The sequence below is a fragment of the Dicentrarchus labrax genome, unplaced genomic scaffold (genome assembly GCF_905237075.1).
Source record: "Dicentrarchus labrax unplaced genomic scaffold, dlabrax2021, whole genome shotgun sequence".
NCBI classification, from domain to species: Eukaryota; Metazoa; Chordata; class Actinopteri; family Moronidae; genus Dicentrarchus; species Dicentrarchus labrax.
The window spans coordinates 1,306,218-1,327,252 of NW_026136705.1; the positions used below are offsets into that span (position 1 = coordinate 1,306,218).

At 39.6% G+C, this 21,035-nt stretch overlaps 1 protein-coding gene across 1 annotated transcript; it reads right to left on the minus strand.

Moving 5' to 3' along the window:
* Positions 1–158: 158 nt before the first annotated feature.
* znf638 (zinc finger protein 638) lies at positions 159–15,247 on the minus strand. Its single transcript, XM_051400046.1, has 17 exons — positions 10,288–15,247; positions 8,788–8,849; positions 8,651–8,689; positions 8,314–8,496; positions 7,643–8,115; positions 7,229–7,416; positions 6,652–6,786; positions 6,422–6,520; positions 6,264–6,289; positions 5,450–5,874; positions 2,984–4,947; positions 2,769–2,880; positions 2,171–2,293; positions 1,507–1,812; positions 1,270–1,386; positions 1,047–1,168; positions 159–949 (listed from the first exon to the last, which is right to left on the minus strand). The coding sequence occupies exons 1-17, from the start codon at positions 11,821–11,823 to the stop codon at positions 875–877; spliced, it is 5,985 nt and encodes a 1,994-aa protein (XP_051256006.1). The 5' UTR covers positions 11,824–15,247; the 3' UTR covers positions 159–874.
* Between the last annotated feature and the right edge of the window lie 5,788 nt (positions 15,248–21,035).

Below are 21,035 nucleotides of genomic sequence, written 5' to 3' on the forward strand. Positions count from 1 at the left end.
TTATGACTAGCTCCACCTTTTTTTGCCAAAAGATCCTCCTAAATGTTACCCACTGGACCTTTAAATGAAAATATATAATTGTCATGATGAACTTTCGCTTTAATTACAGAGCAAAAATGGGAGCAGGGAAAACAAAAAAAGAGAAAAAAGAAACATAATCATTTCTATGATTTTTATTGTTTACATGAAATATTCTCTCAAAAAACTAGAAACAATAAGAAACTGTCCTTGAGAGACAAACACCCTCAACTGGTTTGATTGTCTTTTTACATCATGTACAACATTAAATTCCAGGCTTCTTATATACCATTTTAAAAACAAGTTCAGAGGCTCCCATAGAAACAGTTCATCCTTCACAAAAGGTGCTACATGCTGCGTCAGACATGTCAAAATGTTATTAGATTTAATGATGAAATGTAAGAGTATAGACTTATTACTTAAATGAGACATGGGTGATTTATTTCACTACTGTGCCAAACAGAAAGTACTTTAATTTAGACGACTGGTGGACCCTCTTGTATGCCTCTATGGTAGATAAAACGTTATAAAGTGCCCTCAAAGATGCCCTTCCAGTGAATAAAACATGGTAATCCTGACCCTGACTAAGCTGTTTGACCATAAATGCATCACGACTGCAAGTGCTCTTTTTTATTTGTTTTTATTTGTTTTTTTATTTGTTTTAATTTATTGATGGGTAAAAGAGTTCCTGATGAAACTCTCCTCCTGTTTCCAGTTTTCAGAATATGAATGATGCAGCGTAACAGGGCGGAGCAAGGCACCAAAACTGTAGAGTTGGAGGGAGGTAGAATTGCAGATGTTTCACTTTTTCACATTTTTTAACCAAAGGAAAAATAATCAGTAGATGAAGTTGGGATCAATCAGACACAGAGCCTTGAGAACTTCGTGTTGAACTCGTTGATGGTTTCTGTTCAAGCTTCTGATAATGTTTCTAAAAAAAAAAAAAAAAAGAAAGAACACTATCAATATGAGGACAAGTGAGTGTTTAGTGTGTTAGTGTGTTTAAATGTTGTGTATGTTGTATATACCTGCAGGTTGTCGTAGTGTCTCTGGCTGCTGCAGTGGAGGTCCTTGGCTGTGCTCTCGTTCAGGTAGAAAACAGAGCAGAGGTTACAGAAAAACCCAGATTTGGGGACCACAAACTCCCGACCTGAAGAGGGAGACAGTGACAGTTACAGGAGGAGAAAGTGATGAAACATTTACATCTTGTGTCGCTTTCAGATAAAATAGGAGTGTGTTAGTGTGTCTCACCGAGGGGGTTGTTGGGTTTGAATGCCGGCAGTTTGAGGTCAGCAGCGACAGAAGGAGACTGAGAACGAGATCTCTTTGCCTCGGGTCCGACAAGTTCCCTCCTCTGTTTACTCACAACTAAAGAAACAACAATCCATAAAATATCAGCTCAGTGTGGATAGTACACTAAAACTGAAGCATAAAATGTCTGTTAGTGCATAAATGGCCTTAGTCCGTCTGTCTTTCAGCTCTCTGTACCTTTAATGTCTGCCCTGCTCCATCCTTCCTTCTCCTCCTCTCCTTCCTCCACGCCTCCCTCCAGTGTTTGGTTCTCAGGGCGCTCTGACTGCAGCTCCTGCTCAGCTGAGGCAGCATCACTGTCAGCTTGGCTCGCTGCTTCCTCCTCAGTCTCAGTCTTTTGGACCTTCAGCTGGTCGCAGCTCGACAACGTAGACGGATCTTTGTCCAATGACGAGGAGGCATCGAGTGAAGTGGGAGGCAGTACGTCAACTTCTTGTCTCTCGTCTTTTACGCTCACTTTTTTCCCTCTGGTAGTATTTCTCACTGTGGTTAAAGATAATGAATCAGTTGGACGAACAAAAGAAAACTGAAAATTAATAATCTTAACTCTCATTTTGATTGCCATTATTTTTCCTAGAATTCTGCTTTTAGAGCTAGTTATTTATTATAGTTTTTACTAAAACCAGTAAAAATCTAATGCAGTCAATTTTGTAATATGATAACAAGTATATATATTTATAAAGTCAAACAGCCCCTGTGAGGGAGACCATAATGCTGATAAGGCCTGGCATGAAATAAAGTAAATGACGATTGGAGTTTACCAATGAAGTTGGTAAAGAGAGTAGATTTCGGGTAATGACAGAATTTTATATAATTTTATATATAGATGTGTGTGTGCTACCGGGGGTCTGTCTGGTTCCGGTTCTGGTTCTCTTCTCAGCTCGGCCTCTTGTCTTGGTTGTAACGGATTTGTTTTCCTCCTCCTCTTCCACCTCGTCTACGATCACAAAGTTCACACTTTCCTCTAAAACAGGACAAATAAAAAAAAAAAGATTCAGACAAACATCAGAACAGGAACTTTTTTACAAACAAACAATTTCCTGTCAAAATATTTTAGAGAAATAGAAGGCACTTTCTATTTTGACACCCAGGTTGAACACTGGGTTGGGAGGAGAGGCTCTTATTTTGGAGGGTATTAAGGAGACAGTACCTTTTACTTCAACTTAACTTACATAGGACAAACCTAAATTATCACTGGCCAAGACATTTTGACTCTTAAAAGCAGGAAAAGCTCAGGTGGAACTTATAATGGTCTCTGATATCACTCACTGACAAGGCTTACTGGGACTTTTGATATAAAGACAAGCTATCTGCAGTGAAAATGGTCTATAGGTTTGAAATCACACAGTTAAATGGAGACAATCAATAGTTCTCGAGGGTAAAATGCAAATATACCTGTGTAAGTATACTTTACTGTGTACTGACAGAATAACACACACCTGTATCGTCACCGTGTTTGCGTTTAGCAGATCTTGATGTTTTCTCAGGTTGCTCTGCATGCGGCTGCTCTTCCTCATCATCATCGCCAGCTTCATCTAAAGTCACCAAAGTCTAAAAATAGACAAACGAGATCTTTAGAATCAGTGGTTCTCCCTTTGTTTTATAAATGTTTGTTTTACAGGGATTCACCGTAATGTGGAATCTCAATCTTTACCTCTGGGTTCAAAGAGTCCTCTGATTCGTTCTGGTGGAGTGGGCGGGTCTCCAGTGTCTCCTTGGTGTCCCCTCCCCTCCCATTCACCAGGTTCACCACGGGGCTAGTTTTGTAGTGTTTCTTGGGTGAATTTAGTTTATTTTCCTCTTCAGGTGTTGCAGTATTAATTTGGGACTTAATTGTGTCTTTCTTAGTTGTTTTCATCTCTTTCTTTGGTCTTCCCCTTTTACCTTTGAGTCCTGTAGCAGGCCTATCATCCTTAACGTTGTCCTCCACAGAGTCCAATATTTCATACGTAGATGTTTCTGTGGTGGCAGAATCTTGAACCAATTCATCTTCAACAGAATCCACTATCTCAAACATCATCCCCTCAGTGGTCTCCTTGTCTTTTTTAGAAACTCCTGCAGTGGTGTGCCTCTTCTTCCGTGTGTCATACTTTTTAACATTCCTGTGCTGTTTCTTTGGTGATGTCACTTCTTCACTTTTGGATGTTGTGGTTTTGGGGTCACTCCTTTTTGATGGTCCACCATCTTTTCTAGCAGTGGCCTCCCATTTCTCAGTCCTTCTTTCCATGTTGTCCTTCTCTGACTCTGTGGTCAGTGGCTGATCTCCCAAAGTATCAGTTGCCTGATATGTGCCTTTCTCTTCTTCTATGGACCTAAGCTCACCTTTAGATAGCTGGTCATTGGGAGTTTCAAGTTCATCTTTTGTTGCAGTCTGATCATCAACTGAATCCAATATCTCAAAGGTTTCTTGTTCAGTACAATCATAGTTACAGTCTTGAAGAGGCTGGTCTTCATTTGGGATTTGGCCATCAGGATTTTCCACATCTTTGAAGACTTTGCAAGATTCTACCTTAAGCAATTTCCCTTTGTCTTCTTCTTCTTCTTTTGTCTTCCCATCACCATTGCTCATTGAAGCTTGTTTGCCACCTGTATCCAACTTGTCTTTGTTATGTATCTCCTGATCTTTAACTGCATCATCAGATTTGTCGACTACTGGAACTGCATCTTCTTCAGACAGTTGTTTCACTGTGGAACCGCCATCTTGGACCAGGAGCCTGTCCTCTTGACTTGTTGCTGCTTGGTCTTCGGTAGCACTGTTCAGCACTTGGAAAGAACCATCCATTTTAATTTTACGGTTCACCTCTTGGAAGTCTTGGTCTTCGTTGTCAACACTGTCCAAGACCTGATAGCTTTCCTCATGCAAAGTCTTGCCTTCCTCAAGTTCAGATTGCTTGAGTTCAGAGCTCCCATAATGCTCCTCATTATCCATCTGTTCATCTGTTCGATCATCTAGTGAATTGAGGATTTGGTAGTTTTCATCCTCCTCCTCCTCCTTTGTTTGTTTGTCAACATCATCATCTTTTCCTTCCTCTTTGCTTTTATTCGGGTCTTTGAGTGTTTCAACATTAACATCAATGTCCAGACTTTGGACTTGACTAAACTCATACCCTTGTCGCTGTGAAGGTGAATGCATCTCTGATGTGGTTTCTATTTTTGTCTCTGACCCAACAGTTTTAGCAGCAACACCCTCTGCTGACATCTTGTGGTCAAACTTTGTTACTGCGCCCTCTGTGGCTTTTGCTTCTTCTCTAAGCCACTCCAGGTGAGTCTCTACTGACGCTTCGACAGTTACTGCTGATGTTATCATTTCCCTTTCGCATGCAGCATAAAACAAGTGTGTACTACAACTGGATGTGGTATTTGATGCTTTAAATGGAGATTTTGTCGTCCTTTGTTGTGCTTTATGACCAGGGGAGGAAGGGGTTTCAGTAGACTCTGGACTTGTGTCTTCCACATCATCACCAATTTCATCAACAGTGACAAAGTCATCCATGTTGAAATTGTCCTCACTGTCATCTGAGAAATCATCTTGACCCTGGTTGAGATCAAATAAGGATACAGCGGATGCATCCTTAGCTGATGTTGCACCTCTTTTTGACATCACTTCAGTCACAGGATCTTCAAAAAATAAAATTTAATGAATATAAATATCAGTATTTTGAAAGATCATCATTTCCCCTTCCTCATCCCTCAAGTATTTCAAACAACAGATACCTTCCTAACAAAAAATTATTGGCACAAGAATTATTAACTATTAATTATTAATAACTATTGATGAATATGTTTGCAATGATAGGCTTGTTTTTTGTGTTATATGGTTATATTCATGCATGTCGAAGACAATTTGGACCTGAATAAACAGTAAAAAAGGAGTTATATTTCACAAGTCTTCCCATATTGTATTGTATTTCCCAGTGATGCACTCAGATCTATTTTAAATTCAAGCACATTCATTATTTCAAAGCCATCTTTCTCCTCTTTGGCTTAGCACAGACAGTTTGAAGTACTTTTCCAGTTCTATTTGACTGAAAGTGAAAAGGTCAACATTGTGTCCAGTTAAAGGTTTTCATTCTACCACCACACCAAATTCCTTTCTTAAATTTAACACATGTCAACATACCTTTTTGCATTGTTTTTGTCTCCACCCCTCCACCTTGCAGCATTACCTCCACAGCAGCTTCAGTGGAGATTCTTGCAGCCGGCTGTTGCACTCGTGGAGCATCAGTCTTGGTCTCTGGTGCATGTGCAGTGGACTTTGAGCTTTTCCGCTTTACCGCAGCCTTTTTAACAGGTCCCTTCGCAGGCAACTTTCCTGTTTTTACCTTTTTAGTGACCTGCTTGGTTGAGACTTTTTTCGCTTTGGAAACCAACACTTTCGCTTTAGTGCCTTTAACTGAGCCTTTAGGCGCAATCTTCTGATTGGCAAGTTTTCCTGCTGTAGCTTTCGTGGCTCCAGAGGATAGAGGCAGTTTAATCAGAGAAATGTTAGGTGTAGGAAGAAGAACCTTTCTCGTGGGAGTGGACTGACTGGATGTGGCGGGTTTTCTGTGAACAAAAGAGAGTCGCATGCGTCAAGCAGGAGAAAATGAAATGGTTTGAATGTTTTCTTATGTTCTTCACTGTAAGAAAGTAATCCTTTACAGGTTGAATTTCTTTTAAATTAACCATATGGATTCAATTTAACAAACTGGGGATGAACACAATATCATGTACATCAATGGTTCCCACCTCTTTCCTTAAGGGGCTCCTTTTCTATCATTGCAGTTTTACAGCAAGTGCAGTAAATTCTGAATATATGAACTGTACCTTCTCCACTGAGGACACAAATTAAGGCAGCAACTAAATATTTATGGTATTATATTGGCAAAAACAAGATAAAACCCTCCACACTCCATCACTGTTAAAAAAAACAGTCTGTAAGAAAGATATCTTACTTTTTTCGCTTCATAGAACCAGTTCCCTGAAAACAAACAAATTGAGATTTGTTATTTTAAATTCATCTAATAATTGACAATGTGAGCACACTACTGCAGACAAATGTTAATATGTAGATTTCCCGAAGACATATAAAGAAAGACAGAAAGTGTAATACCTTTTCTCTGACAACAGTGACTGCAATTCCTTTCACATTGAGGTGCTTTACTCCCCTCAATTTCTTGGCGTCTTCCGCTTTGTCGAAACACACGATTCCCTACACACATACACACACACACACAAAAATGCATGTATCTTTGCATTACTACAACCATTGTAAGGCCAAAAGCTCACATTAAAGTATTAAAATCGGAGAAAAAAAACCCCACAGTCTTCACTGTCACATACCTCCTGTTTGGACGGAAACAGTACAACTGACTTGGTTTTTCCAAATTGCTTGACAGCAGCGCCCACATCATTTTGTGAGAGAGAACTATGAATCCCTTCGAGCCTCACCATGACTAGAGGTAAAGATTTACCAGTCTGAGCAAAGAGAGAGAAAGAGAAAAACACAAACTTAGACCAAATATAGTGTGGGTCATCACAAACGGGAAAAAGACAATATTAAGATTCTGAAGAATTTTACGCATTTAACTGCATTTAACTGTAACCTATAAGCTAAGCTGTGACTTGACTGCATGGTGTGGGTCTGGAATGAAGGAAAATTGCATATATTACTACTATCCTAAATATTATTTTCCAGCATTCATTCTCGTGTACGTCTCTTTTGGCCGATGCCCAGAATGATGCTTGGTCATGCAACAGGACGAGTTCACGTAACAGACAGCACTATTAACAATGGTTTTCTGAAAGTTACTTAAATAACCTTTAATGTCATCTCTCCTTACAGTCAACATAATTTTAATAAAGTATTTTTAGTATTCATTTTCTTTTTAGTCTTTGGCACACACAAACACATACTAACCTTAGTCTTTGTGAAAGAACTTGTCTTGCCCTTCTGCAAAGCGCGCTTTGCTTTAGAGGGATTTGCTGTCCACACCTTTGCTGTAGAGGATGGTGATGAAGATGAGGACTTCATCTTAGCTAGCTCAGCCAGTAAAGCAGGAGCCAGAGTTTTAACCACAACATCAAGGTTAGACTGAGTGTGGACCTCTAGAGGGACAAAGATGAAAAGAGTGTCAGACAAAAGTGCGCTTTGGTGGCTGCAGGGTTTGCAGGGTCTTTATTACAAAGAGGGAAAAACGTTTCTTGACTGTATTTTTCTGTGACTGTGGTTTTCATACTTCATGTGAAGACTATTCAATTGTATTCAATGTTTGCAATTTCGGAAAACCCAATTTTTCGTTCAGTCAATTGTGAATTAAAATGTTTCTCATACCTGATTTTTTCAGCAGTTTCTTTGCCCATCTCTTTGCGTTCCTTGACTTCTTTCCTTGAAAGGATGATCCCTCCGTGGGGAATCGCCTTTCATGGCTCATCCTTGGTGGTGATTGTCTCTCGTTACTCTTCCATGGTGGCGATCTTCTCTCACAACTCCATCTTGGAGAAGATCGTCTGTCATCATTCCTCCATGGTGGCGATCGTCTGTTATCATTCCTCCATGGTGGCGATTGTCTCTCGTCACTCCTCCATGGTGACAATTGTCTGTCATCACTCCTCCATGATGACGATCTTCTTTCACGACTCCATGTTGGAGATGATTTTCTCTCGCCACTCCTCCTTGGTGAGGACCATTTCTCATCTTTCAACCTTGGCAACAATCGTCTCTCAGGGGTTCTTGAACGTGACCGATAGCGGAAGGAGGTCGGGCAGTCATATCGTGGGGAGTGAGAACGAGACCGGGACCGAGACCTGGTGACAGTATGGATTAAATAATTTCAATTCATTGAAAAATACTTTAACCCATTGCCAAACTAATGTTGAAGTTAAGGCAGATGTTTTAATGTTCTGCAGAATGAATTTGTGAAAGTAATTTCACAACATGGTGGTGAGTGGTATCTCTTCTATTCAGCCATGTTATTGCTCATGTCAAAATTATGTGTGTCAGACCTGCGGGTGTATCTGGAACTGTGCGGTGATTGTGATTGGATACAGCTTTTCTCCCTTCTACCCTGGACGCTGGGGCTGAACGAGTGGGAACGGGAGCGACTTTCATGGCTGGTTTTCTGGTGGCGATACTGGGAAGTCTGTGCAGAGGTTGAGGCTGCGGGCTTGACACCTTTACTTGCAGTCCTGCAGAGAGCAACAGCATTGGTGAATGAAATAAAGAATAAGGGTATATTTCAGTAAAATGTCAGAAAGGTGGATTGTGGAAATGTTTTTAGTAAGTTAACACAACATATAAGATCAAAAAGATCATAGTGCCTGTCCAGCTTAAGAAATATACCTGGGTGCGAGCGCTATCTGACCATCCCAATCTGGGTATCTGTGGGAAAATTACCCAAAAAATAAAAAAAAGGAAAATGTTACCAAAAAAAACAAACAAAGAATGACTTAACAAGGGTTAAAAGAGAAAAGACTGACGTTCTTCGGAGGAGATTGCAGTTCTCAAGGTGAAGGTTGGTGTTCTGATGGGAGAGCCAATCCTAGTATTCAGAACAATAGACACACAGCATTTAGATATTATTATCAACACACCTGCTAACTAGTTCAATATATCATCTGCCATTTTTGGCATTATCTGAAAACAAAGATCTCTTTTATTCAACATTACAGTAGCCTTTAGTTCCTTAAATCTCCAAAGTTTGTGTCTCTTTGTTGGACTGTTGAGTCTCTCCAGTCCAAGTGTCCAAAGCCCTTTCTCTGCTCTTGTACAAGTGCTTGTACAGTTTGTGATGTATAGAAGAGCAAGTCTACAAAAGCATCTGTACTAACAGTAGTCTTTCAAAATACAAAATGGAACAACCTTGAGTAAGGAGCAGAGACATTAACAAACTAGCTAACAAATAGTGACTAAATCAATGTAAAAACAAGTATATTATGAACAAAAAACTTTTAGCATGTTGGCAACTCTTTCCTTCAAGTTCAAAGGCAGCAAGTCTTTCAAGAGTCTATCAAGTCCATCAAGACCAGTGCCAGTAACAAGCAACCAAAATAAAAAGTTCTTCTTCTGGGGTTCTTGATACTGAGTTGTCTGGTTTTCAGTCTCATGTGGTGGTATCATAAAGTTTCATGAGGTCGCCTCAGCAGACGCCACTATCAAGTATTAATCAGAACACAAAACACACAAGCTGTGACATCGGAAGTAGAGGCAGGAAGATGAAGAAACTGGGGAGAGGAGGAAGCTGGAGGGACTTTTTACTTTGCCAAAATGTAAAATGCAAGACACTTCCTGTGTGGTTCAGGAAGTATGATTGTTGGAGGTGGTATAGTGGTGATTGAAAGTCCTTTTGGGGTCACAAAAATCCAAAAAGGGGGAATCCATAACAACAGCCAGCATTATGAAAAAGTGAAAAGTGATACCTACTGTTAGATATCAAATGAAAGTAACAAGATCCATTACACTACATAGCAAGAAAAAGTTTAAAAAATAAAATATAAAAAAAGCAAACATTGATGCACTTCTTTCTTTCAGATTTGCAGAATCACTTCTTCTCCTTTGACTCCATGTTCTACAACCTCATTATTTTTTATGAAATTATAATCACTTCTTCATCACAGTAAATCGGGCAATTGCCGTTACACAACAATGATTGCATCTGTCCAAACAAGACAATGTGAACAGTTTCAAGTGAACAAAATCAAGTATAAATCGGGCATTGGAACTGAATTACAAATGACAATAAACTTTAGTACAAAATTTTAGTACAAAATCAGGTAACAAATCTTTACCAAACTTTGCAATCCAAGCTTGGTACACAGAATGGTAAGGTTTCTTACTAGCATTTCATTGTAATTACTTATACATTAAAATTAAAAGAATATTTGATTTAAAATTCTTCAGTACTTCAGAATTTTAGATACTGAAATTAACAACTCACAATTTCCTAAAGGAGACAGAACAGAGTACAGTCTTCCACTCACCTTCATATGAGTACATTCTTTGTAACAAAGAGAACAGGTATGTGGAAAGATTCTCGGTGAGGCCGCTGCATAGTCATGCATCATGGCCAGCGTTGGCAGATGCTTGGAGACCTTTGCTGGAGGCTGCTTGCTCAGTGTTGGGAGCGACTGAGACAGAGCTGGAGGAATGACGATGGGGCGAGGATTGCCTGGATGTTGCATGGCCCATGAGGCATCAGAGAGGCTGGGGATGAGTGAAGCAGGGGGAACTGATTTTGCAGCAGGCCCCATCGCTTGCCCCATCTGCAATTGCTGCTTTTTCTGCTGCCGCTTCAATTTTTGCTTAATTTGCCTTTTCAGCCTCTGCTGCTGGGTCTTTTGCTTTTTCAATCGCTCAGGAACTGCTGACCCTTGAACTCGAGTTTTATTCTGATCCTTAGAGCCCCTGGTGTCATTACTGCTAGTGAGCAGAAGTCCAGGTCGGATGGGGTGCATACCATGCAACATAGTGCTGGTTGGTTTGGTCCTCAATGCTGACTGGTGATGTGCCTCTGGTTCTTTTGAAGGAACAGGTTTGGAGGTCTGCAATCGTTTGGTCTGATCATTGCTCGGGGGAGCCACAGACTTCAGTACTGAACTGTACGAAGACCTGAGACTGGGAACAGAAGTCGCCTGCTCATGTGAAGAACCCAAGGCTCTGCTTTTCGCCTCCGTTGTAGTTTTTGGCAGTGGATCTCGACTGTGTCTGCTACTATCGGAAGTGTCCATCGGCAACATACGTCCACCACTGTTAGCTCTACTGCACCTGGTCCTTCCAATTTCATCCCCAACCTCTCCAGTATATTTACCAGTATGTCCATAGTCAATTACTTTACTTGGCTGGCGAGCAGCAGATGACATCTCTTTCTTGCGCAGTCCTGCCCCTCCACTCATGCTTCTGGTGGGTTGGGGTTCGGGGTATGGTTTTGGCTGAGCTGCCGTTGTAGCCATCTTGTCCTTCTGAATGCAGATTTGGCGCAAGATGAACGGCAGGTTAGCAGGAGTGATCTGGTCCTCGGGGTAGGAGAGAAGATAATCAAGGTCCTCTTTTTCAAGTCCAAATTGCAGTAGGATGTTAGACGCTGATTCAGAGGTGTATTGGGGTTGACAAGACTCTATGGGGGCTGCAGGTTTGTCTGGCACTGGATAGTCATAACCTCCTAACCCCGGAATAGACTGCATATCATGTTCTTTTTCTCTGGAAGCATTAAAACTGCTGTCACCACTGTTTGCATAGCTAGACGAAGCAGATGAATAATATTTAGAGTCATAAGCAGTGGGTCTTTTGTAGTTTGATGACCAGTCCAAGGAGCTACTGCCACTTTCAACTTCCGAGTGTCTATGTCCCAGAGAGGCAGAGGTTGAGGACATTGGGTAGGAGGCCATCCCGAAACTGGATCCACGTTGAGAAGATACCGTCCGAGGGTCCTTGCCTGCCTGTATATTCGAAAGTCCATACTGCCCCTGGGTAGAAGTTTGGTTCCCAGAGGCATTGGGGTTATACAGGGGATTGGACATTGTGTTTGGTATCTTCAGAAGGTTAAGGAGATTGATGGCTGCAACACTCGGGGAAGGAGGTGTTGTCAGTATGTAGGTGTGTTGAGGTTTGCTGTAAAGCTTGCGGCTCAGCTGCCAACAGCGAGAGCCTTGTATCTGTGTAGGTCCTAGCTGGGCTTTCAGTTGAACCAACTGCAAGGAGGCCTCCTGCTGGCCAATCAAGAGAAAGCTTCCTTGTTAAGGGCCCTGGAGCAGGAGAAGGGACACAACGCTTCGATAGTAATGCAAAGCTGAAAAGTTAAAAAAAAAAAACAAAGGATGGGGTTATTGAATGAGACTCAACTTCATCTTCTTGGATGGGTAAAATCCATCATCTGGAAGGTTGTGTCTTTAGTTGTCCACTCTGGTATTTCTTGTTGGATAAACATTCATTTGGTCTATTTCACTTCCTGGTCTTCACTAGCAAGACAAAACAGAGGAGGCAAAAGAAACCACGCACAGATAAAGAGAACACTGCTGTTAACAGGAAACAGACACAAACTCATTTATTTCCTTTCCATTCTCATCTCTGTTGGAAATAGTTGAGACTGGCACCACCAGATAGACAAAGCTCATTACAAAATTTAACATCTGAAACCAGCAATGTCCATTTCAGAACATCACAATTATAGATCATACTGGAAGAATCAAACGACTGTAAAAAAAAATTGCTGAATGCTGGTAGTTAATGACAGCCTCAATTGAACCCCCAGTACTCAAAAGTGCAATTATAAGGTTAGATAGATGTTAGTTAATGTAACAAAATACAGATTGAGTCACTATTAGGGTTCAAATGATTTACAATGCGATGGTCTTAAAGTTTATATATACAGAAGTCACTTGCCTCTGGATGTCACACTGGAGCACCAGCATCTCAGACCAAAACAATAGGACAGAAACAAAATAAAACTCACAAAAACCGACTTGGTTAGTCTTTCTAACAATTACCAACGCTGGTTCGGCCAAAATAAATCCGTAATTCCAAGAGTTGGATGTAATAATATTGGCCAGTGGTCGCAATTTAAGTGTGACGTTAAACCTTTGGGACAAATGTGCCCGTCAAACACGTTCTGACAGGCTCAGATTGTGGTTCTAAGTGTTCAACATTGAGGAAAGGACATCCCCATCACTCACAACTCCATAGGAAAAAAAAACTTACCTCACATTTAATTATAATTTAATTTAAAGAGGGCAGAAACAAAATAAGACAGTCTTTGTTATTCTTTCCACCATTCCAACAATCACCGACTCTGCGTTAGTTGAAATACATCTGCACACGGAGCAGACCAGCTATGCAAACAAGCCAGAGTGACGCCGATGGCAGCACAGGCAAAGGGGGTGTGTCGTTTCATTCTCAGCTCAATGATGAGCCATGATCCAACAGCAATTTAGAACATTTCAAGAGTCAACACCTCTCTTACAAAACAAGATAGAAGAACAAGAAGTGATACCAGAAATCATTTGATTGTGCCTCGGTGCCTGTAAAATTCAATTATTTTCACACTTATATCTTTAACTACCTGGTTCCAGGCCAACAAGTCTGTAGTTAAATCCATAGTGTGTCTTTATAATCAGGCCTTTAAAATCTTGGACAAAAAGCAAAACAAGGTACCATGATTGTCGCATTAAGCGTTGAACATTTTATTGATCATCACTATGTAAAGCTTGGTTTAAATTGACTCTCTGCTAGTAACACCAGAGCAGCTTCAAGTGGCAATTGTAAAGTCTTACTGTTTACTCTTTTTTTTACCTTCCTGTTTTAACCTCTTATTTCCATAAAAGCCCCTCTAGGGTGTTGAGAATTCACATCTGCAAAACAGTTTGATACTTGCATTAGATAGCTGTTTTCAGTCTGTCTATGCTCACTGTATCTGTCCCTATAAAATAATATAATAATAATAAACTTTTGGGGGTCTGTACCAAACAAGATTTGTAGGCCAGCACTTACAGTGGTTCATAAGGTTTCCACGATATGGTAAAAACACCACAGATTATTTTGACCTATTTTTTGCGTGTAAACTTTTATTAGTGTGCCTGGAAAGCTCACTACTACTATTCACCACACTTATTATTATCGTTCCGTACGTTTTTCGGTCGACTACTCCTCCCGCAGTTTTGGTCACACGTACACAAAAAAGGCATCAAAACGTGCGGCTCGGCCGGGACATTATTGCTGTGACTTTTCTAAGCGTTTCGCCAAACAGTTTGCCGATAAATCGCCAAAAGACATGCCAAAAAATGAATGGGTGTGTATTGGTAGAATGTTGGAGTGTAGAGGGAGAGAAAATTTGTCGTAAAATACATTTGTAAACTGCTCTCAAGGCCACAAATGTCACTCTACAGAAATAACTTATCGATAGAAACGTAGGTAAATCCGATGGGGTCGCAGTGATAACACTGCTGAAGCTGTTAGACAAATAGTTTTGGCTGGAAATGCACTGATACGCCGGCAACACCCGCTCACGACCCCATCTACTCCCATGTAAACTGGACAGGAGGAATTTTGAAAGGAGCTCGTTGCACCCGTTCTTCCTCAATCTCCAGAGGTCACATTTTTTAACTTTAGCCACTGAAACTCGGCAGTCCTACGGTCAACAAGATGACGATGCTCACGGTCTTTTCGGGTTTCATTTCGGTCCTTCCTGGCCAATGGTTCGAGGGGGTTCATTTTGAGATTTTCTGCGCTCAACTGCTCTTAACTGCCGTGGCCTGGCCCTGGTTGCTTGGCAACAAGCCTGACTGTGAACAGGCATTATTCTGTTGTTTTTCGTTTTTCGTGTTTACTCCGTTTCGGTCGCACATACACAAAAAAAGGTATCAAAACGTGCGGCTCGGGCCGGGACATTAGTGCTACGACTATTCTAAGCGTTTCGCCAAACGGTTTTGCGAAATAAATCGAGTCGGGCCCACTCAAAACTTCTATTGTTATTACACAGCCTGAATAAAAAAACATTGGAAAGATACAACTTATTGCTCCCATACTGTAATGGACTGCATTCAATTATTCATGGTAATGTGGCAACATTTGTCCTTCCATATTCACCCTCACCCGTTCCTGCTATTACTCATCTCATTTCTACTGTGGCATACATTTACTATATATATTTATATATATATTTGGCATATATTGTTTATATTTTATTACTATAAAAAGGTACTTTTTTTTCCTTACATGTATATACCTACATTTATATCATTACCCACTTCTATTCTTTAACATTGTGTGAGCACCTTGAGCTACTGTAATAGACTAATTTCACCCAGGGATCAATAAAGTAATTCTGATTCTGATACTGTGACATAAAAAGTAACAGAGCAAGTTGAATTTATCGATCTTCAAAATACATCTTGGCTTTAACTTAGAAGATAAAACTAATTCAAGGTGCACTGATTGACGGAAGAGTTCAAAGGTCAAACTCACTGATAAGGTTGAGTCCAACCGTCACTAGAAGTTACAGGTGGATAAATCCAAGCACGACTCATTCAAAACGCTGTCAGAAAGTCTCTAGCGTTTTAAAAAACCCGAGTTCAAAGGTCTAAAACGAGTCCGAGCACGCTTCTGCTAACAGGTAGCCTGGAGCTAACCTGTTAGCTCGGGGATGTAAACAAACGCTGAACGCCGTTTCCGGGTTACGTCGTGTTACGCTTCGTGTTGTCATGGCTACGTTTCGGGAGCGTACCTTCCGTTATTTGTGTTTGTCTCGCTGCTGCGTTCAAACTCATCTTCTGGCTGACAGCAGGAAGAAATCCTCAATACTGTATATACACACACACACACACACACACACACACACACACACACACACACACACACACACACACACACACACACACACACACACTTCCGGTTTCGGTGGAGAGCTTTCAGAGTAAAAGCACAGGCGATGTTTTCTTATTATTGCCTATGAATATGTCACTTTTCTGATATTTTTAGGAACTTTTTAAACAATCCTTTGTCTGTATTTTGTTTTTGTTTTCTTTTTGATTTTTTTTAATAATCATACATACTTAATAGGCTTGTTTTATATCAAAAATCTTAAGTAAAACAAACTATTTTGTAAGTTAAAAGCATTCTTGATTAAGCACTTTTTACTTACTTAGTAAAATGTTTAACTTATCTGGTTTTTACAGTGTAATCTAACTTTGTTGAAACATTGAGATAATGCAGACATTTTTAAAGTTTTCGTTTTTCTTTTTCCCTTAAAATCAAGAAGTACTCTCTCTTCATTGTATTTGATACAGTGCAATAATACATGTTCAACATGTATCACTTATATTACAATGCACACATACTTGTGAATTTACCTTACCCAATAAAAATAATGTCTTATTTAAACCAAAGTGTGGTCTATAAATAAATGTTTCATACTGGATGTTCTTCCAGTGTCACATAAGTCCCAGTATTCCTCCCAATGACCCTTTTATGATCATTTTAAGTTCTGCTTTACATAGTGGTACATTTTATTGATTGTCTTTTGTCAATATATCCACCTTCTCATTTTCACTCCTACAGGAGCAGGAACCCAAAGGAAGGAGACATCCAATCCCCTTTAATATAGCCCATATAGTATGTGAGGGATTTCATAAAGTATATCCTTCCTCTGTGATGGCTTTCCTTATCTGATGCTTGAAAGTGCTGATACGTTATCAGAATCAATAACTATATTGGACTGATTGTTTTTGTCCACCCATTCCAATGCTAACAGTATTCTGTATACTTTTTCACTGTTTTGTCACAATGTGGGACGATGGTACATTGAAGACGTTCATCCTTAAATTGATTGATACTGGGCTTGGGGAGTAACAGATTACATGTAACAGAGTCAGCATACAAAAAAAGGTTTCCATTTAGTAAAAAAAGGGGGTTTATTTAGCCGGATTATACTCAGTTTTTCTTTACATACACAAGCAGAGGCTGTTTCAAAAGGTTACATTCTCTTTTGATACACTTGAATCAATACTTCATACTAATATTTATTTTCTCTCGTCTTTATTTGGTTGAAGATTGTACCTTATTCATATGTAAGAATTCAGAATTAACTTGAAAAATAATCACACTAAAGGTCAGACCAATTTATGTGAGGGATGTTTGTATTTATGATAATATATTTGTTAAGTCATGTTTTCAACCCTCAACCTTATCATCAGCCTATCTTCTTGTCCACAGACTACATGTCATAAGTCTGTTATTAGTACTTTCATCAGACAATATCTGGAAATCAAAGCCACAGAAATAGTAGCTACACAGTAATATAAAGTGTATCCATTAGATTAAAAGTGGGGGGAAACATTCTGCCACACGGCGGCGCTTTACACACAGAAATGACAAATTTCATTTAATAGTATTTAAAACCCTGTAAGGCTGGTTTCTGTTACCATTTTCCACCACAAACATGTTGATATGAAGGGACTAGGCAATAATAAGATAACAACCCACCTCTTTTCCAAATAAACATATTATTATATCATATGTGATGATTGTCTATACAAATGAGGCAACATAAACCAGCATTTCCCTCAAATGCAATAATTGCATTTGAGGGAATGAAATTGGGTTGTGTAAAGTGTGTCAGCAGATGGAAATGTTAGTATCTTCAAATATAGTTATTTGCTTTTAACATTTGGATCAAAAAGTTCAGAAATTTAACTTAAAAACAGGATGATTGATGTCTTGAATGTTGACCAAGTCTGCAGATAAAAGAAACATGAGAAATTATGAGATGAATGCCTCATAATGGACGATAAAGTTTATTTGAAAACATATTACACAAAATATTTAAATTGAACATCACTTATATTATATGTAACCACCCGAAAAGCCTTTTGAGGAAAAGACACATGTTTGATTGTTTTTTCCCTACTTTTAGCCTTTATGCTATATGCTAAGCTAACAGACAGACCCGAGAGTTCAATTATTCCTTTAACAACACTATTAATCTACTTTGAGGTGAATGCCAGTAAAATATTTATCAACATTGTACAAATTTTCTTTCAATTGCTTAACCTCTTCAATTCAATTATGTATGTCATACCTCAGATGTATAGGCCTTTATAGTTATATACTGTATATATATATATATATATAGAGAGAGAGAGAGAGAGAGCTGTCTATTATAAGCACTATAAGCATTTTACTTGTTTTAATTTGGTTTAAGAATGTTACAAATGGCACAAATTAACAAATTTAACACTTTACTTTCATGCATAAATTGTGATAATTATCTAAACTGGACAAAACTGAGTACTTTAGAGTGTGAGAAAGATATTCTACCATCAAAAAGAGACAGTAAACAGTTAAATTTTGTGTATTTTACACAGTTGTTGTCATAAAGTGGCTACGAAGATGTGTGCTGTCTTTTCAACCCAACATGTACATGTAAAAATTGAATAATCATCCTGATGTGTCATTGTTGCGGTACATTTCTGGTCAGTGGCAAACTCAAGAGAGGGGAAGTTGAAGATTGGTTGTCCACATAATTTTGACCATGTCATCTTTGCTGCGTTCTTCATCTCAGATAGTTTATCCAAACACTGAACATTTAACCCATTTGTATGTTTTATAATACTCCAGCACGTATTAAACACTGTGGTAGCCCTCAGAGAAGCTATTATTATTATGGCGCCACCGCGAGTGGCAGCCCTTTCAGCAGCTCCTAGTGTGCAGTGATCTTTTTTGACTTTTTATTATTAGGGGCCGAGCACTAACAAGTGCAAGGACCCTTTTGTTCTTCTAGGAATTATTATTATTTTTCTGCCAGTACGACCGAATATTTGACCCCTGCAGCATGCTCAAAAAGTCATGAAAATTTGCACAAAATTCAAACGTATCAAAACTCCCGATATGACATTGTCCCCGTGCACGGGCGCCGCCAAACGTCTAAGTCACGCCCCCCAGAATCAGCCCCCAAGACATGTAAGGCCCACATGTACGAAAATTCCTACGCATGTGTATCATGACAAAAGAAGCAGAAAAGCCTCTTGGACCCATGCCCCAAAACCCGCAGGAAGTCTGCAATTTAGTGGTCATTTTGACTTTTTGGGCTTGTATTTGAACAAACTCCTCCTAGGGAATTTCTGGGATCTGCTTCAGAATTGGTCAGTACAGTCAAAAAATGTTGCTGTATGAACGCTGTTCATTTTTTCACTGTACGTTGAAGGGCGTGTCCATGGCGTGCCGTCAAAGTTGGCCATTTTTAACGAATGTCACGCTGTGATGTCATTTTTGGCATTTCAGGGCTTCTATTTTAACTAACTCCTCCTACAGGTTTTATTGGATCTACTTCAAAATTGGTGAGTGCAGTCAAAACATGGTGCTGAATGAATGCTGTTCATTTTTTGACTGTACGTTGAAGGGTGTGTCCATGGCGTGCCGCCGAAGACAAAGTCCTGGGCTGGTGTGGTTTCCCAGTTACCTGACGAGGTGAGGAGACCCTATCGTGGTTGCAGAGCCGGCGCAAATCTAAAGGCCAAGCGACTGGCGAAGAAGTGGTGATATAAACCCTCTGTACCATCGGTGATCATGGGAAATGTTAACTCACTACAGAACAAGATCGACAAACTGGCTGCGCTGGTGAAAAACGTTAAAATCTACAGGGAGAGCAGTTTGCTGTGCTTCACTGAAACGTGGCTAACGGCTAACGTCCCGGACGTTAACGTTGAGCTGCCCGGCTTCAGCACTGTCAGGTCGGACAGAGACACTAAAGCCTGTGGGAAGCGGAAAGGAGGCGGACTAGCTGTATATGTGAACACAAGGTGGTGTAACCCTGGACATGTGAACATCAAGATTTCCATCTGCAACAGGGACGTTGAGCTGCTTGCCGTAGGGTTGCGACCTTTCTACTTGCCCAGAGAGTTTGTTAATCTCTGGGGACTTTAATCACGTTACTCTGGACACAACACTACCTGCTTTCTTCCAGTATGTGGACTGTTACACCAGGAGAAATAAGACTATTGACCTACTGTATGCAAACGTTAAGGACGCATACAGCGCCATTTATTCTACTTCATTCTATTAGTTCTTCTAAATTTGACCTCCTCTTATTATTGTTATTATTATTATTATTATTATTATTATTATTATTATTATTATTATTATCAGTTTGTGGATACTGCTGGAAACTGTGAATTTCCCCTTGGGGATGAATAAAGTATCTATCTAATCTAATCTAATTAAATCAATTTAGTGGAGTCAACTAATCTTTTCTCATTACCTCAACGTAAACATACAAGTTTATTAAACTTTGTAGTTTGTATTTTTCGGACCACTTATAAACATGACTTCTTCTAACTTTTATAAGAGGTTTTCGACTTGAAATGATGAGTTGAATGAATGTGCTGTACGGAGGCCTTGTAATGTTTGTCGTTGTGACGGTTGTTGGTTCCACCTAATATCTTAAACTTATTAAATAAGTTTTCTCAAGTTCAGTTAACTCATTTGGTTTTACAATTCAAGACATGCGTTGGCCCATTCTCTCAATTCCGTGAAGTCACTGAATATGACAAGTCACCGTGATAGATTACTACCCTTAATCTGAAGTCTGGGGACACATGACTTTGGGGATGTAGGACATGGAAACAAAGGACCCTGGGAGAGAACAGATGTAGAACTGGAAAACATAGGACCCTTTGCAGTGCTGTAGTACTCAAGTCCAGTCTCCTATAGATTAACAACACTATTAATCTACTTTGAGGTGAATGCCAGTAAAATATTTATCAACATTGTAAACATTTTCTATCAATTGCTTAACCCCATCAATTCAATTATGTATGTCATGTCATATTTATCAGAGCTGTCTATTATAAGCACTATAAGCATTATACTTGTTTTAATTTGGTTTAAGAATGTTACAAATGGCACAAATTAACAAATTTAACGCTTTACTTTCATGCATAAATTGTGATAATTATCTAAACTGGACAAAACTGAGTACTTTAGAGTGTGGGAAAGATATTCTACCATCAAAAAGAGACAGTAAACGTTTAAATATCTGTGTGATTTTACACAGTTGTTGTCATAAAGTGGCTACGAAGATGTGTGCTGTCTTTTCAACCCAACATGTACATGTAAAAATTGAATAATCATCCTGATGTGTCATTGTTTCGGTACATTTCTGGTCAGTGGCAAACTCAAGAGAGGGGAAGTTGAAGATTGGTTGTCCACATAATTTTGACCATGTCATCTTTGCTGCGTTCTT

Bases quoted from the DNA above. Each gene is read 5' to 3' on its own strand.
- znf638 (XM_051400046.1), bottom strand. From the start codon at position 11,823: ATGTCCAATCCCCTGTATAACCCCAATGCCTCTGGGAACCAAACTTCT. The intron at 4,948-5,449 runs GTATGTTGACAT...TATTTTTTGAAG, and splicing joins GACAAAAACAATGCAAAAAG to ATCCTGTGACTGAAGTGATG. The intron at 1,387-1,506 runs GTACAGAGAGCT...TTGTTTCTTTAG, and splicing joins GAGCAGGGCAGACATTAAAG to TTGTGAGTAAACAGAGGAGG.